Source organism: Schistocerca nitens, chromosome 1 (assembly GCF_023898315.1).
Source record: "Schistocerca nitens isolate TAMUIC-IGC-003100 chromosome 1, iqSchNite1.1, whole genome shotgun sequence".
NCBI classification, from domain to species: domain Eukaryota; kingdom Metazoa; phylum Arthropoda; class Insecta; order Orthoptera; family Acrididae; genus Schistocerca; species Schistocerca nitens.
Window position 1 is genome coordinate 243,893,324 of NC_064614.1, and position 17,757 is coordinate 243,911,080.

Genomic DNA, 17,757 nt, shown 5'->3' on the forward strand with positions numbered 1-17,757 from the left:
CGAACAAGTAATGTCAATGTCCGAAACTCGAACAGCCCTTATTACGTGTCTCTGGAAATGGTACGGTCGTAAGGGATCTATATATGGACAGCTACGTGCACATATCAAGCTGTATGTGTACGCCCACATTACTTTCTAATTGCGTCCTGCTTAATCAGTGTCACTGGAAAGTGCTATATGTGTATTTAACAGTCTTGCTTACATCCGATTGTGTTAAAACATACAGTCAGGTAAAAGATTGATAAGTACGTACTATATTCTGTTTGTATTCTGGGCGATTGTTAATATCAAAAACCAAAAAGTCAAGATTTCATTGAGTTGAATTACTATCTGATAACAGCATCTCGAGGGGGGAGGAAGAAGGGGAGGTGGAAGGGGGGGGGGGGGGTTCAGTGCCGCAGTTTCTCGTGGCAGAGCGGAGCTTGACAGACGTCTTTATAGTTCGTCCTTTCAATACAACATTTTTCCTAATCGATTTATTGCTGAAAATAACGGTAAGCATAAAAAATGTTTTAGACAGTTATAGAAGAACTTATTTGAGGTAAGGCAAAGTCGATCATTGTTAATTAATAAAAAGATTTATTTCAAATATATACAAGAACAGCACAGTTAACTTGCAGGATCCACAGCACTCTTACTAGTTTCCCGTGTGAGAAGCAAGGAAAATTCACTTGAAAAAAATAAAAATAGGCTTCATGACATATTCATTGTAGCCAACTATTGTTGTAACAAAAAAGAATTCCATTTCGTCAAATTTCATTTCTTGGAGAGAAATGATGCATCTTCAGTTCTTCTCGCAACAAAACGCAGGCTGCGTAAAAAACCTAACTTTCAGCATTTGTTTCATTAATGCTTCAAGGCGAATTTTGACGCGCGCACATTAAATTGCTTCACGTAGAAAACACAGTTCTCAAGTATTCTGCTGTTAATGAAACACAACATTACAAACACCAGTTAAAGCTACGAATTCTTCGATGATTGAAAATTGACGTAATTTTGTCTTCAGTGACGTTTTACTGTGTATTATAATTGAGTTATCTGGACATTTTGTAGCACATGCCATCGCACATTTTCCGGTTAAACAGGACGACGGTAATCGCTGAAATCGATTCAAACAAGCTTATACAAAAAGCATTACAAAAATGCTACAGCAGTGCGCACAGCCTCCACAAATACCCGTGCAATAAATGTTATCCAGTACAAATCCGAAATCAGTCTCTATAGACTTACGATTGTTTCCAAACGTTATTATGAAAAACAAGCGTTAATTCTATCAGAAAATACGGCTGTTAGTCTGAAACGGATCGTTAGAAATGAGACCTAAATACACTTTGCTTAAAACCATACGTATACGGAGCTGTTCTTTAAAAGCTTTATCAAAACATTCCCTTCTCTTTTTCTGTTTCTGGTCCTTCCATCCGACAACACAAATGTCACTGTTAGAACAATAACTATATGGAATTATTTCTGACACAACACTGTTTAATTTAGTGTCACGTATTTACGCTAAACTACTTTTCTTCTGAGGAGGCACTTCGCTTGCACTTTGAATGTCAGTCATCGAAGGGACGTCGTGGTCGAGCTGTCCTGTGGCGTTACTCAGCATGTGTTTTCGCTTACTATCTGACTAACAAAACTCGTATCCCACGCTAACGGATATACATACCCTTCAGAATCTGCCGAAATCGAACTAAGAGCCAAAAATGTTTCCTGTATTCCCAATCGTTTTCGTTATTGCGTGTGAATTAGTGTGATGAGGAGAAAATTCGGTTGTGATGACATCTCCTGTTCCAAAGTTACTCTTTATGAAGGGCACATAGTAAAAGGAGTACTGGATTGTGTAAAACGTAAGACGTAAGGACTATAATATTTACCTGTCGCGAGCCACACTATAAATTTTAACAGGAAAGCTCATAACCGCGCACGTCGGAGACATGAAAAATATCACGAATTGTAACCAAAAGCGAGGTGCGTGAGTGATGATATTTCCGTCATATTCAGCCAAGTTGTGTAGTTATACGAAAAATTATTGCTTTTTTTTCATCGGATGAAAGCTATGGAAAAGAAGTTTTCATCGTATCTAACTTATGGAGGTTACGTGCCCGATCGGCGCTGTATTACGATATTGCTTCATTTGATATCTAAACTAATCTGTAATCAATTGTATTTCGCTTTGAATTCGAGAACGAAATGAATGAAAGCTATTACTCACGTTCATGGTAACGAGAACGAAATGAATGGAAGTAATGTTCATTGTAAACTTTATTGCTGTTATGCTCCTGCTGTCGCCGATACTTTCACGACAGATTAGTCGTTTGAATTATTCGTAAAGTTACACAAAAGAATTCCAGCGCCAGGTGTGCTCCGTTGCACCTCGGTACTAACGGAAGCTACAAATGGCAGTACGTTACTGGTCAAGCAGCCCCTTCCTCTTCTCCAAACAACTCTTATTTTGCACCTAAATAAAATACTCGTCACTGACAAAAAAAGGAGTCCTATAATTTAGTTTCTCGGTCTCAGAAATAACGGACGTTAGTGTAAAAGAAAGTACATGTACACAGATGTCAGAGCCAGACTCATAAAACCGTAGATTCCAATGTTCGGTTCACGATACAGCAGCAGTGACACCCTTAGGAAGTCCAGGTTAGCGTCTGCTCGGACCACCTCACTCGCAACCACCTCACAGCAAGTCAGAACGACCCCCTCCAGGAAGGCCTCGCAGCGGACACACAGCGTGACGTCACTTCCAGACGCAGGCGCTGCCCGTGCTGCTGCTGCTGCTGAAGGTGTCCGGCGGCTCGCTCCAGTGCCCGCTGTCCTGCAGCAGCGGGGGTCACATCTCCAGCATCACGTCCTGCTCCACCAGGCTGTCCGACAGCGACTCGCCCAGCGGGCCGGGCACGCTGTCGTCCATCATGTCGGCCGCGTCGTCAAACCTGCAACCACCCAAGCGGCGCGCTCTCGTCACTTCCGTAAGGAAATACACTACTGGCCATTAAAACTGCTACACCACGAGTATGACGTGCTACAGACGCGAAATTTAACCGACAGGAAGAAGATGCTATGATACGCAAATGATTAGCGTTTCAGAGCATTCACACTAGGTTGGCACCGGTGGCGACACCTACAACGTGCTGACTTGAGGAAAGTTTCCAACCGATTTCTCATACACAAACAGCAGTTGACCGGCGTTGCCTGGTAAAACGTTGTTGTGATGCCTAGTGTAAGGAGGAGAAATCAGTCCCATCACGTTTCCGACTTTGATAAAGGTCGGATTGTACCATATTGCGATTGCGGTTTATCGTATCGCGACATTGCTGCTCGCGTTGGTCAGGATCCAATGACTGTTAGCAGAATATGGAATCGGTGGGTTCAGGAGGGTAATACGGAACGCCGTGCTGGATCCCAACGGCCTCGTATCACTAGCAATCGAGATGACAGGCATCTTATCCGCACGGCTGTAACGGATCGTGCAGCCACGTCTCGATCCCTGAGTCAACAGATGGGGACGTTTGCAAGACAACAAACATCTGCATGAACAGTTCGACGACGTTTGCAGCAGCATGGACTATCAGCTCGGAGATCGTGGCTGCGGTTACACTTGACGCTACATCACAGACAGGAGCGCCTGCGATGGTGTACTCAATGACGAACCTGGGTGCACGAAAGGCAAAACGCCATTTTTTCGGATGAATCCAGATTCTGTTTAGAGCATCATGATGGTCGCATCCGTGTTTGGCAACATCGCAGTGAACGCACATTGGAAGCGTGTATTCGACATCGCCGTACTGGCGTATCACCCGGCGTGATGGTATGGGGTGCCATTGGTTACACGTCTCGATCACCTCTTCTTCGCATTGACCGCTCTTTGAACAGTGGACGTTACATTTCAGATGTGTTACGACCCGTGGCTCTAACCTTCATTCGATCCCTGCGAAATCCTACATTTCAACAGGATAATGAACGTCCGCATGTTGCAGGTCCTGTACGGGCCTTTCTGGATACAGAAAATGTTCGACTGCTGCCCTGGCCAGCACATTCTCCAGATATCTCGCCAATTGAAAACGTCTGGTCAATGGTGGCCGAGCAACTGGCTCGTCACAATACGCCAGTCACTACTCTTGATGAACTGTGGTATCGCGTTGAAGCTGCATGGGCAGCTGTACCTGTACACGCCATCCAAGCTGTGTTTGACTCAATGCCCAGGCGTATCAAGGCCGTTATTACGGCCAGAGGTGATTGTTCTGGGTACTGATTTCTCAGAATCTATGCACCCAAATTGCGTGAAAATGTAATCACATGTCAGTTCTAGTATAATATATTTGTCCAATGAATACCCGTTTATCATCTGCATTTCTTCCTGGTGTAGCAATTTTAATGGCCAGTAGTGTTTCTAGGTGTCCACAGCAGGTGTGTGCCGATTCCGCATCTGCGGATACATCTACATAGATACTCTGCTGATCACATTTGAGACCCTGCCGGAGGGTTCATCGAACCACCTTCACAATAATCCTCTATTATTCCACTATCGAGCAGCTCGCAGAAGAAACGAACTCCTATATCTTTCCGAGTGAGCTCTGATTTCCCTCATTTTATTATCATGATCGTTTCTTCCTATGTAGGTCTGCGTGAACAAAATACGAGGGTTGACTGAAACGTAATGCCTCCACCCTCGTAACTTTTCAACAGTTGGCATCATTGGTATGCGGCAGATACTGGCTTGTTCCGTAGCCTTTTCTCTACAGCTCCAGTTGGCGGGAAGCCTTATCACTGAAAGTTTGTGTTGTTACAGTGTACAGTACGGAACCCTGCGCAAACGGTCGGTTAATGCGATTTAAACAACGTGCAGTCATTGAATTCTTGACAGCAGAAGGTGTCACCCCAAAGGAGATTCGTCAGAGAATGAAAGCAGTTTAGGGTGATTGTGTTGATGCGAGTACTGTGCGTCGTTGGACGAGTAAGTTTAAAGATGTTGAAGCGGGAACATCTGACCTGCGTAACAAACAAAGAGTTGGACGACCTGTGACAGCAACCAGCGAGTTTCACAAGCAAAATGTTGACAGATTGATTCGGGACGATCGTATCACTCGGAGAGAAATTGCAAGCACAATCGTCATTTCACAAGAACGTGTGGTTCACAGCATTTTCCTGCAGCATGACAATGCCAAACCACACACTTCACGTGCCACACCAGCGTGCCACTCACCCCCGTACGGCATCCTCCACACAGACCAGATTTAGCACCGTCTAACTTGCATCTGTTCTCGACAATGAAAGACGATCTGGGGGGACATCATAATGCTTCTGATGAAGACGTTGAGAGAACTGTGAGACTGTGGTTGCGGAAAGAGAGTGTCGACTTCTTCCGTGATGGCTTCAGAAATCTTGTTCATTGTTGCAGCCGGCCGCTGTGGTCGAGCGGTTCTAGGCGCTTCAGTCTGGAACCGCGCTGCTGCTGCGGTCGCAGTTTCGAATCCTGCCTCGGGCATGGATGTGTGTTATGTCCTTAGCTTAGATAGTTTTAAGTAGTTTTAAGTCTAGGCGACTGATGTCCTCAGATGTTGTGTTTAAAGCCATTTGAACCATGGTTGGCAGAAATGTATCAAATTGCCTGGTTATTAAGTGGAAAAGTGAATATTGGTAATTAAAGAGCACAATATAAGGATTATTTCTGCGCTTTAGTTATTAAAATATTCCCATCCAAACCCAGTTAACTAACGTGGAGGCGTTACTTTTCATTCAGCCTACGTATTTTCGCAACAGGAGGAGAAAGTTGGTGAATGAAATTTTGCAAGAAGATCACGCCGCAACGAGAAGCGCCTTTGTTTTAATGATGTCCACACCAAATCATGTCCATGACACACTCTCCGCCATTTCTCAATAATACAAAACGTGCTGCTCTTCTTTGAACTTCCTCGATGTACTCCGTTAACCCTGTCTGGTAAGGATGCCACACTAAACAGCAGTACTCCAAAACAGGACGGACAAGCATAGGGTAGGCAGTCTCTTTAGTGGATCTGCTACATTTTATAACTGTTCTGCCAATAAAATGTAGTCTTTGGATTGCCTTTCCCACAATATTTTCTGTGTGTTCTTTCCAATTTCAATTGTTCGTAATTGTAATTCCTAGGTATTTAGTTCAATTTACGGCCTTAAGATTTGATTGAGTTATCGTGAAATCGATGTTTAACGGATTCTTTTAGCACTCATGTGGATGACCTCACACTTTCCATCATTTAGGGTCAATTGCCAATTTTTGCACCACACGGATATCTTTTATAAATCGTTTTGCAATTTTTCTTTACCTTCTGACAACTTTATTAGACGATAAACGACAGCAAAGAACCTAAGATGGCTGCTCAGATTGTCTCTTAAATCATTTATATACGACGTTTGGAACTTAAATAGTGGCAACTATTTATTCATAACCGATACAAAAGAGTTACATGTTTGCACCTGTTACTGTCCTTCAAAGTAGTCACCATCGTTGTGTCGAACCCGTTGCCAGCGATGTGGAAGGCGTAGTATACCGTTAGCAGAACCTGTTCTGTTGATGGTGCAAATGGGGTGGTCTACTGCCTGTCGACTCTCTGTAACATTTCTGAAGCGAATGCCTCGAAGTGGTTCCTTCACCTTCGGAATCAAATCAAAGTCACAAGGACTTAAGTCCGGGGAGTATATGAAAATTTGCGTCGGACACAAACCCGGATTTCCCGCTTATCGCCAGCGGTCGTCTTAACCATTTCGGCTATAAGGTTGGAGAATGTTTTATAAGGAGGTTTGGGTCGGTCCGGGAGGCGTGAGACGTGCACGGATAGCTAAAGTGGTTAAGACGACCACTCGCGATAACGGGGAAATCTAGGTTCCTGTCCTAGTCAGGCACGAATTTTCATGTGTCACTACTGGGTATCAGACCTTTACCTAATACAGCTGATGCCAGGGAATTCGCATTCAGTGAATTAATTTCGAATTATTTCGTACAGTAATATATTGTTAACGGTGTCCGTTCTTTAAGGCGTGCACGTAACTGTTACAAGCTTAGGTGGGCACTCGACGATAGCAGCACTGGTCTCGACTCCCCGTTGTCTCATTCTCCCTGTTGCCAGACTCCAAGTAACGTTGCGAGCGTTAGGTCATGAATTCAGTGAACTACGATATAACGATGTAGACAGTGTGACATATGATATTTATGTCAGTCCGGGAAGTGTGCACGCGTAGCCAAAATTGTTCAAACGTTCCAAAATGAACTTTTCACTCTGCAGCGGAGTGTGCGCTGATATGAAACTTGCTGTCAGATTAAAACTGTGTGCCGAGCCCGGACTCCAAATTGCGACCTCTGCCTTTCGCGGGTAAGTGATCTTCGACTGAGCTACCCAAGGATATAGCCCTGGCTGTGGCTAACCCTTGTCCCCGCAGTATCTTTCTTCCTTGAGCGCTAGTCCTGCAAGTTTCTCAGGAGAGCTTCTGTGAAGTTTGGAATGTAGGAGACGAGATACTGGCGGAAGTAAAGCTGTGAGGACGGGCCGAGAGTCGTGCTTCGATACCTTAGTTGGTGAGTACTTACCCACGAAAGGTAAAGGTCTAGAGTTCGAATATCGCCCCGGTGCACAATTTTAATCAACGAGGAACTTTCAGTTCAAACATGGTTAAAAGGAAATAACATTCTTGTGACTGGGGACAAATTATGAAAGTAATTTCACGGGATTCAATTATGAATCCACTCCTGTTCTTCATACACATGAAGACCTTATACCTGACGTTCATCAGGCAAAATAACTACTTTTCGCAAACTATATTAATGTTTTGACAAATTCTATCAGAGAGAAAGCAACAGAAGAAATTACTAATGATGTTTTTCAAAGAATTGTTAAGCGATTCTCTGAAAATGAAGTCTCCCTTAGTTTTAGAAAACGCATGGTATTTAATTCAACACAACAACGAACAGGAGCCAGTAAACAGGGTGGAACGATCCAGATTAGTTTAGCTATTTTTGTTCTTCGTATAATTGCTAGTCCTGAAAACAAATGGATCAGCCTGCTAGCATAATTGTACTCATCATTTAGAAAGAAAATATTGATTGCACAGAAGCAAGCAGAATAATATGTGGTGCTCACCCACAATCTTCTTGAACGTACTTCTTGAGGAGTTTTGAGTTTTAACTGCACCTTCGCAATTTACCTTAATTACTCGTCACTAAAGCTGACATTATCTTAGAAAGGAGCGCAATATATACAAACAAAAATGTTTGATCATTTCTCGAATACCAAAAAAGTACGACAGGCCATAAATCAAGTTTTAATCCTAAACTAAAATCATTTCTTCTGGAAAAATCCTTTTGTTCGATAGGGAACCTAGTATTAAGTTTAGTTGCATTTTTAGGACTGAAAAATGATATGCTACTTCATGTCAAAACTAATGTATACATATTTTGTAAACTTACTTGTTCCATACCATTTAGATAAAAATAATTCAAATTAAATATGCAAATAAATAAATAACTTACGAAATATTTTCTTTATGTGACAAGTTTCCACTCCTATTATTCTCCCAGAGACGAATTCCTATGTTTATATCATCGGTTTTATTTTATAGTTATTTATAATCCTATAAAGAAAGTAATTCTGCTCTTCAGTGTGTCAGATCATCCATCTGGAATGTGGGGACTGGGATGTGCGTTGTAAGTTAATTTTGCTCCAGTGCTACAGTCTTCACACAGAGATATCGTCTGTATCCACCGTCGTACTATGGAATTATTACCTTATTACTTTAACTGTTAGAGTTAGTAAACACAAAAACTTTAGCGGGTGGCGGACTTCTGGTTTTTGAGGCTATATCTCGAGGCCCTCGAGATTTAGAGGCCCCCAAACAAGGCTAAAATATATTAAGTAAATAAGAGGCGGTTCGGAGTTCGAGGTCACGGCAAGTATCAATGAGAGTGTTCAGAATTTTTTCAGTTTTTGTAAAACGATACATGAGACTTGAAAATACGATAACCAGTAGTTTTCTGCTAGACACAATTACTCGACATGAAGCATTTTTTGATACCTGTATCATCTACACAGGTTTACTGTAAGTAAAGATTAAAAATACGCGAATAAGAGCAGTGAAGTGTTTACTAGTTATTTATTACTTTTTAAGTTAAGTATTACATTTTGGCAAGTACCTTTTCAAAGGCTATACGTAATTATTATACAATTTATTTTATAAATATCAAAACCCAACTAGATGAGATACAGTCGTATACTTTTAAGCAACTGCTTTTATCAACTGAAGACATCAAGATTAGCACCAAAATCATTTATACTTTACACACTGGACCTAACGGTAGAAAAAGTTTTGTTATTTTTTTTTATGAATACGTCCAATATCGCATGAATCTTTATCTAGTTATAAGCATCGCCCTGAAGACGTGCTCGCTCTGTGCCAGTTTCGGTGCGAAACATGAATAATAGATCTGAACTACAGAGAAATTACATGATTATTTCTTACGTAAAAGGAAGAACGCAACTATTAAACACCAGAATCGGGGGAAATCAGTATGAACCTTGTTGTTGTAAAATTACGTTAACTTGTAACTTGTTAGGAGATCAAATAATAAAGACAGTAGCCGCTGTGGGAGTTCCCACCGACTCCCATTTGAAACTCAAGGGGAATAACAGTCAGAACGAGGAAAAATGGTTCAAATGGCTCTGAGCACTATGGGACTTAACGTCTGAGGTCATCAGTCCCCTAGAACGTAGAACTACTTAAACCAAACTAACCTAGGGACATCACACACATCCATGCCCGAGGCAGGATTCGAACCTGCGACCGTAGCGATCGCGCGGTTCCAGACAGAATGAGGAAAACCCAAATAGTTTGCACAAGTTTGCAAATAGTTTGCTCTAGAATATCTTGAGTTTCATGTGAACGTCATTTCATATCGTTTTTCATAAAGTTTGATTAGAAATACTTCGTAATTAACGTAACTTTTTCCATTTTTTTGTTGTATGATACGTGAGGTTTTCTTCCTAATTAAGTTCTCATTATCTCGAAATTTTACGTGTTATCTGCATGCGAAATGCCCGCATCTCGTGGTCGTGCGGTAGCGTTCTCGCTTCCCACGCCCGGGTTCCCGGGTTCGATTCCCGGCGGGGTCAGGGATTTTCTCTGCCTCGTGATGGCTGGGTGTTGTGTGCTGTCCTTAGGTTAGTTAGGTTTAAGTAGTTCTAAGTTCTAGGGGACTGATGACCATAGCTGTTAAGTCCCATAGTGCTCAGAGCCATTTGAGCCATTTTGCATGCGAAATGCATGGACACTTCTATTTCTATAACCATAAACAAACATCATCTTCCTTCTTTACACCATTTTACAGCAAATAACACTTTGTTATAATATCTAAATGTGTTACAAACTGTGATTTTTCACAAATAAATAACGGTTTATCAAATAGTAAAATAAAAATAATCTATCTATCCACTGAAAACATTGACTATTACGCCGGCCGGTGTGGCCGTGCGGTTCTAGGCGCTTCAGTCTGGAGCCGCGTGACGGCAACGGTCGCAGGTTCGAATCCTGCCTCGGGCATGGATGTGTGTGATGTCCTTAGGTTAGTTAGGTTTAAGTAGTTCTAAGTTCTAGGGGACTGATGACCACAGATGTTAAGTCCTATAGCGCTCAGAGCCATTTGAACCATTTTGAACCATTTGAACCATTGACTATTATCAGCTGCTATATAAACCCTACACAAAAAATTCATCTGAATAATACCATGCGCTGATGATCACGAGGGTATTTACAGGGGTCGGACAAATACATAGAAATACCAAGGGAAATGCATGCTTAAACATAAATGCAGATGCTGGCAAAGCATGTGCAATGTCCTCAATACGTTGTCACTCACGGTCAGAACAATGTTCTGTTTATTGTGAGTGCATTTGTCGGCGCTAAGTGATTCCGAACGGTTGAAAATTGTGCGTGGATGGTGTATGCTTCTGTGACCAAAGTAGCCGAAGTGTACTGAAGATTTTATCTGTAGAGGGAAAGCAGGAAAACCACATCCGCTTCGTCACAACGCGGACGACGTTGTGGGTTGTGATCATAACAAACGGTTACTGAAGAGGACCATGACCAAAATTAAAAGTACGACAGCTGCAAAGTCTCTGAATAACTGAATGTTACGCTCGCGAACCCCGTCTGCACCAAAAAAACACTAAGGGAGTTCCATAATCTGGAAATTGCAGGACGAGCCGGAATTCCAAAACAACTCATCAGTAATGCAAATGCCAAAGTCATAAAACCTGGGCTATGAAGCAATGGAAGAAAGTCATTTGGTTGGATTAATCATATTTCATACTGTTTGCAACTTCTGACGGAATTTACGTCCCAAGAGAGATAAATTGTGTGGGATTCGGTGCCAAGTTGGTCAGCCATATCGCATTATTCAATGGGCCGCTTCGTTACTCTGCAAGGCCGCACTGCTGCTAATGATTACGTGACTATTTTGGCTGATCAGATATATCCTTAGGTAAAATGTTTGTTCCCCAATGTCGATGCTGTTCTCCAAGACGTCAGGGCTCCTGTACAGACAGCTCGCAACGTCCAGACTGGTTTTGTGAGCACGAAGACGAACTGTCGCGTCTCCCCTGGCCTACACAGTCACCACATCTTAACGTTACTGACTTTCATGGTCTGTTTTGGAGAGAAGGGTGAGTGATCACTGTTCACTTTCATCATCGTTACCTCAACTTGCAACAACTTTGCAGAAAGAATGGTATGAGAATCCTTTTAAAGCCATAAGGGACCTGTATTTATCCATTCCTAGACGGCTGGAACCCATTTTGAATGCCAACAGGTTTCCTACACCCTCTTTGGCACGGTAATGTGTCAACTTTTTTGTTGTTTCCATATTTTTGTCCATCCCCTGTATTTACTCTCTACTACGAGCCTACAGGCACACGGAGAGAAAGAAATGCTGTTAATGTACGTGTAGACTATGATCTGTCACCACAATAATCTTGCGAATCTTTCTTTTAATGAAACTCCCCCCCCCTCCCCCCAAGTCTGGATTTCGTAAAAGAGAGCTAAGACTGAAGAGGTTAAATCATTCACTGGATCTTTATCCAAAAACCTTTCCGCTCTAAGAGAAACCAAGACGAATGCAACAGTAATCAGACTGTTGAATCTGGGTGCGACAGACTCCACTTCATCCACTGATACTGCACATTGCCCATTACTTGTTCCAGAGCATATCAGAATTGCGATTATTGAAAATGTCAGTGATCAAAACAAGGAGGGACCTTTTGATTCAGTAGAAAGGCCATGTGAAATGCACACACCATAGTTTAACCCTGTCGCAGTTTTATTCGCGTTTGAACGAGACTAAATATTTAAGGAAATGGATCCTATACTCACCATCGACGAAGAAAGTGTACTGTCTCTGCTGCCAATTATTTTCCTCTGAGGACGTTAAAAAAATCTGTCAGTGATGGAAATTGACTCTTAAGATATAAGAGCATGAAATATCTGAACATCTATCAAATTTAGAAAAATAGAAGCCACGGTCTATGAGGGGTTGTGTTGGGTTGTTGGGGAAGGAGACCAGACTGCGACATCATTGGTCTCATCGGATTAGGGAAGGATGGGGAAGGAAGTCGGCCGTGCCTTCTCAAAGGAATCATCCCGGCATTTGGCTGGAGCGGTTTAGGGAAATCACGGAAAACCTAAATCAGAATGGCTGGACGCGGAATTGAACCGTCGTCCTCCAGAATGCGAGTCCAGTGTCTAACCACTGCGCCACCTCGCTCAGTGGTCTATGAGGCTTGAGACTTAATAATTCTATTGACAAAAATAATCAGAAGATTCTTAATAAAGACCAGGAAATGGAGAAACATTTTATATCGCTTTTTTGATGTCACACTATTTTTAGCCCGTGAAAACCTTACTTTCTGCGGTCATTGTGAAGACTTTTCGTAGGAAAACAGAGGAAATTTCTGAGAGTTGGTGCAGCTGACAGCGAAGTATAATCCAATATTGAAAGAGCATCTTCTTATTTGGCAAAAGGGGTACAAAATGAATTAATTTTTTTGGGTGAAAATGTTAAGCAAAAATTTACAGCAAAAAAAAGACTAAATATTAGGGAATAATTTTTGATAGCACTCTCAATGATAGCATACGTGACCAAATGAGTCAGTTATTTAGATACGTTGGTACAGAAGACAACATTGTGGAAGTTCGAGAACCCTTATTTTTTTATGTCGGGAAGGACTGCAGAGGGAATGTCAAAAGATATTCAACAGCAGCTGGTACAATATGGGCTGCATATTTCGTTGTACAGGACGCAAGGTCACGACAGTGCCGCGTCAATGTCAGGTGTATATGGACGAGTACAACGATAAAAGCAAGAAGTCAGTCCAAAATCTTTGTCCAGTCCCTGTGCTTATCACTCCTTAACTGCTTGTGGACTTCATACAGTCTCGTGTGTTCCCACTAGCATTACCAGTTTTGGAGCTGTAGGGAAGTTGTATTCATTCTTGTCGTCTTTTACAGACACATGGGAAGTACTTGTAGAAATAAACAGGAAAAAGTTTGAAAATGTTGTCTAACACTGGCTGGTGTGCTCATTACAACTCAGTTAAGGTCGTAATAGAAAACGAGGAAACAACTTTGAGCAGTTTGGAGAAGGTGAAAGATCCATTCAAGGCAAACGGTGATAATGTCTCTGCAGCAAACGTGCTCCTTCCAGCTATCCGTTTTGACTCGCATCAGCTTTTGGCACACGGTATTACAGGAAGTAAATTCAGTCCAATGATATCTACAGTCTCCAAAAATGACTTTGGATAAAGGACTCACCTATGTAAAAACCTGAATGACTTTTTAGTGGCGGAACGAATGACAATTATAGACAATTAAGTTACTTTTGGCACTAAAAATGCAGTGATATGGACTTTAACGTGACCGACGAGGAAAAAGGAGGATAAATCAAACTAGACCAGGTGAGCTAGCTGATGAAACTGGATTATCGATTGGGTAGTTAGTTAGATAGCTAGTTTTATCTTCCACGCATCATTTGTTCATATGCACTATAAATCGTAATGATGTTGAATGAGTCATTTTACATTCATATTGCAAAGTAAGTCGTTAATATGGCTACATGCTGAACACTAATAAATTTTTTGTTATGAAATATACAACTGTGAGTAATTCCTACCCACTGCCTCTTACACATTACAATAACAGAAATTATTCTACAGAATAGAAGGAGTCGGCAAGGGGGAACTTTTTCAATTTTTAAATATCACTTTGCTGTTCGTCAGACGTTTTATATCACTGGTTACGTTATCATACATTTTAGTTGTGATATCGTGCACCCCTTTTTGTTCTAAAGACAACCTTAATGTTGGACAATGAATGTCATTTTTCCTTCCGGTATTGTAACTATGTTTATCATTGTTCGTTCTGAAACGCAGAGGATTACTTACGCCAAACTTCATAAGGGAGTAAATATATTGTAAAGCAGTAGTCAAAATGCCCAACGCCTTAAACAGATGTCTACGAGATTCTTAAAGCGCGTTTTTGAGCAATGAAGACTTTCTTAAAGAAGAATTGCCCCGTATGACATTACTGAATTAAAATATCTAAATTATTCCAACTTTCTGATTTGTCTCTCTCCAAGATTTGCAGTGAATCTAAATGCAAATTTGGCTGAACTAAGTCGTTTTAGGAGTTCCAAAATGCGATTTTTCCAGTTAAAATTCTCATCAATATGGATACCTAAGAATGTTAAAGTTTTCCACCACATGTATAATTTCCTTGCCATCTGTTACCCTTACCATTGGTGTAGTACCCCTAGATGTGCAAAACTGAATATGTTGTGCCTTTTCCAAATTGAGGGTGAAACCATCCGTATAAAATCAGTCAATGATTCTTTAAGAACACTGTATACCATTTCTTCTGTTGCTGTATGCATGACTGGATTGATTACAATATTAGAATCATCAGCAAAAGGAACTAATTCTTCTTGTGTATATAAGACGGAAGAAGATTTACATATATGAGAAAAATTAGTGCACCTAATGGGAGCCTTCGGTATCCCATGGAATTATGATCTCTTCCCAGTCAGAATAATGTTTCTGGACTACATTGGTTGAATTACTAAGAACAAAGTCCTGCATTCTATTGATTAGATATGACATTATCCATTGGTTGGCTACGCCATCAATCTCATAAGACTTAAGTATTTATCTACTAGAAGAGCGGCGCGTTTCGTCACAGGGTTATTTGGTAACCGTGATAGCGTTACGGAGATGTTTAATACACTCAAGTGGCAGACTCTGCAAGAGAGGCGCTCTGCATCGCGGTGTAGCTTGCTCGCCAGGTTTCGAGAGGGTGCGTTTCTGGATGAGGTATCGAATATATTGCTTCCCCCTACTTATACCTCCCGAGGAGATCACGAATGTAAAATTAGAGAGATTAGAGCGCGCACGGAGGCTTTCAGACAGTCGTTCTTCCCGCGAACCATACGCGACTGGAACAGGAAAGGGAGGTAATGACAGTGGCACGTAGAGTGCCCTCCGCCACACACCGTTGGGTGGCTTGCGGAGTATAAATGTAGATGTAGATGTAGAATACTGTGATTCACACAGTCAAATCCCTTAGATAGGTCACAGAAAATACGAACCGGCGCTATTCCGTTATTGAATGCTTGTAAAATTTGGTGAGAGAATGTGTAAATCGCATTCTCAGCACAGCGACTCTTCTGAAATCCAAACTGTGATTTACTCGAGTTGCCCAGCTGAGATATTATTCTAGAATACATCACCATCTCAAAAATTTTCGAAAATGACGTCTGCAGTGAATGTCTCCTACCATCTTTGTTAAACAGGGATCTGAGAACGTCATATTCCAGTTTCTCTTCAAAAATGCCTTGAGCTAGTGATGCATTACATATTTCAGATAAAACAGGGCTTATTATAATTATGGAGACAAATAAGTAGTTCGTCGATCAATGTTAGACTGCAAAAGTGATTTGTATCAGATCTGTCACAGCGATACATAGCAGTGAAGGAAATCACCAAACTTTTCCGAATGACTGAAACAAATTTTATGCTTGAAGCTTCCGATGACGCTCTGTCTGAGGAACTGGAGAATCCGGTAGACATTTACTATGAGTTCGATGAGGAGCAGGAGCTGAAAGAAATAAAAAGGTATTGTAGTCATATACGCACAACCGATACTGGTGTGCACGTTGCTGCGAGAAGGAAAGCGCAACAAATCGTTCAGTTTATAATTAAATGAGTCTTCAGTCAATCATCACCCTGCAGATGACTTAATATCCAACACTTATTTACTATTTTCACCTCAGTCGCATTTTGTGATTTCTAAATTGAATCTAATAAAAATTTATCTTCGCTCTGCAAGGAATGAAGAACGACTAGCCCATCTCTTCATTTTATCAGCTGAAATACGAGTTTGAAATGAAATAGGTTTCAATGGCGTTGTTGGAAATTTCAGTAAAATAAAGGCACCAAAACGTCCTGTAATAATACCAATAGTAAATACTATATCGTACCAAATTTACGAAAATAATTGTTGTGATAATTGCTGTTATGTTCCAAGATGTCCGACGAGTGAGATGCACAGGTATGTTTTCTCCTCAAAAGTGCTTATTTACAAGTAAATAATGTTAAATTTAAATTCGTTTTGTTTTGCATACTCGCTGCGGTGTCAGTTCTTGTTACACAAGCGAACAGTTAGCATTCCTGTTGTGCTTTCTCTTAAAAACACCTCGTATTATTTGAAATCCCGACATTCGCGAAGTAGTCGAATTATGCGTGTTATAAACATTAAAAATTCTATGCAATTAATTTTAATAGTATAAACACCCGTGGTTTGGAGGTAGAGTCTTCGATTTGTAATCAAAACATCTTCGGTCCGGAGTTCTAACCCCACCAATCCTTAATTTTTGAATATAAGTCATCCGCTTTGGCACAAGAAGTCACCCTCACTCTGGCAACGTCCTTGTAAAGAAGACGGAGGAGTGGACAGAGGTACAGGCACTCTCTCGCCCCACGTAACGTATATCCGCTGGCAAGAATAGTCCCCCATTCAGATCTCCAGGTCGTTACTGCCAAGACGAAGAACATGAGAAAAAGGTTTTACAAGAGTCGAGGCGTGAGATGTCAGAAGTTTGAACATGGTAAGGAAGGTCGACCTATATCGAAGTTGTTCACTTCAAATGTTGTACTGACAAGCTAGTTACGCTTTCCTTCTGTTTGATAATGGTCTATCGATCGAAATAGGTAGCACTGAGTATAAAAATAAACAGCTGACTGTCACCTAGAATGAAGTCTCAGGATTAGCGTGTGGTTAGAGGCGCCACTGATGGCAGTCGACTATGCATGTTGCTCTGGTGCCTGCCGGGACTATCAATGGATGGGGTTTCACTGGGCATGGTCTACACGTAAGCAGGACTGGGAAGTGAAAATGATATAGCTGATTCATGAAAGAATAGAGGGCGGATCAAGAGTCACACATGGTCTAATATCTAAATACCTGTTATTATGGATAGGAGAGTAGGTCTTTTTTAGGATAAATCCGGACAACAGGTTACCTTGCCTAAAGAGTATTTCCAGCGGTTTAAAAAATTTAAAACAATAACTCACAAGATAGCTTCTCACACATTGAATGGCACACGTACTATACGTCAAAAAAAAAAAATTGGAAGAAGCAATCTCATAAGTTTTACAGACTTACCAAACCATCAAAACATGCAATCAA

At 41.4% G+C, this 17,757-nt stretch overlaps 1 protein-coding gene across 1 annotated transcript in view; it reads right to left on the minus strand.

Moving 5' to 3' along the window:
• Window positions 1-559: 559 nt before the first annotated feature.
• Window positions 560-17,757, minus strand: part of LOC126246576 (uncharacterized) — a 600,905-nt gene continuing 583,707 nt past the window's right edge. The window contains exon 6 of the mRNA XM_049948405.1: window positions 560-2,936. Coding sequence (XP_049804362.1) covers window positions 2,834-2,936 — 103 coding nt within the window. The 3' untranslated portion in view covers window positions 560-2,833. The remainder of the gene's footprint in view (window positions 2,937-17,757) is intronic.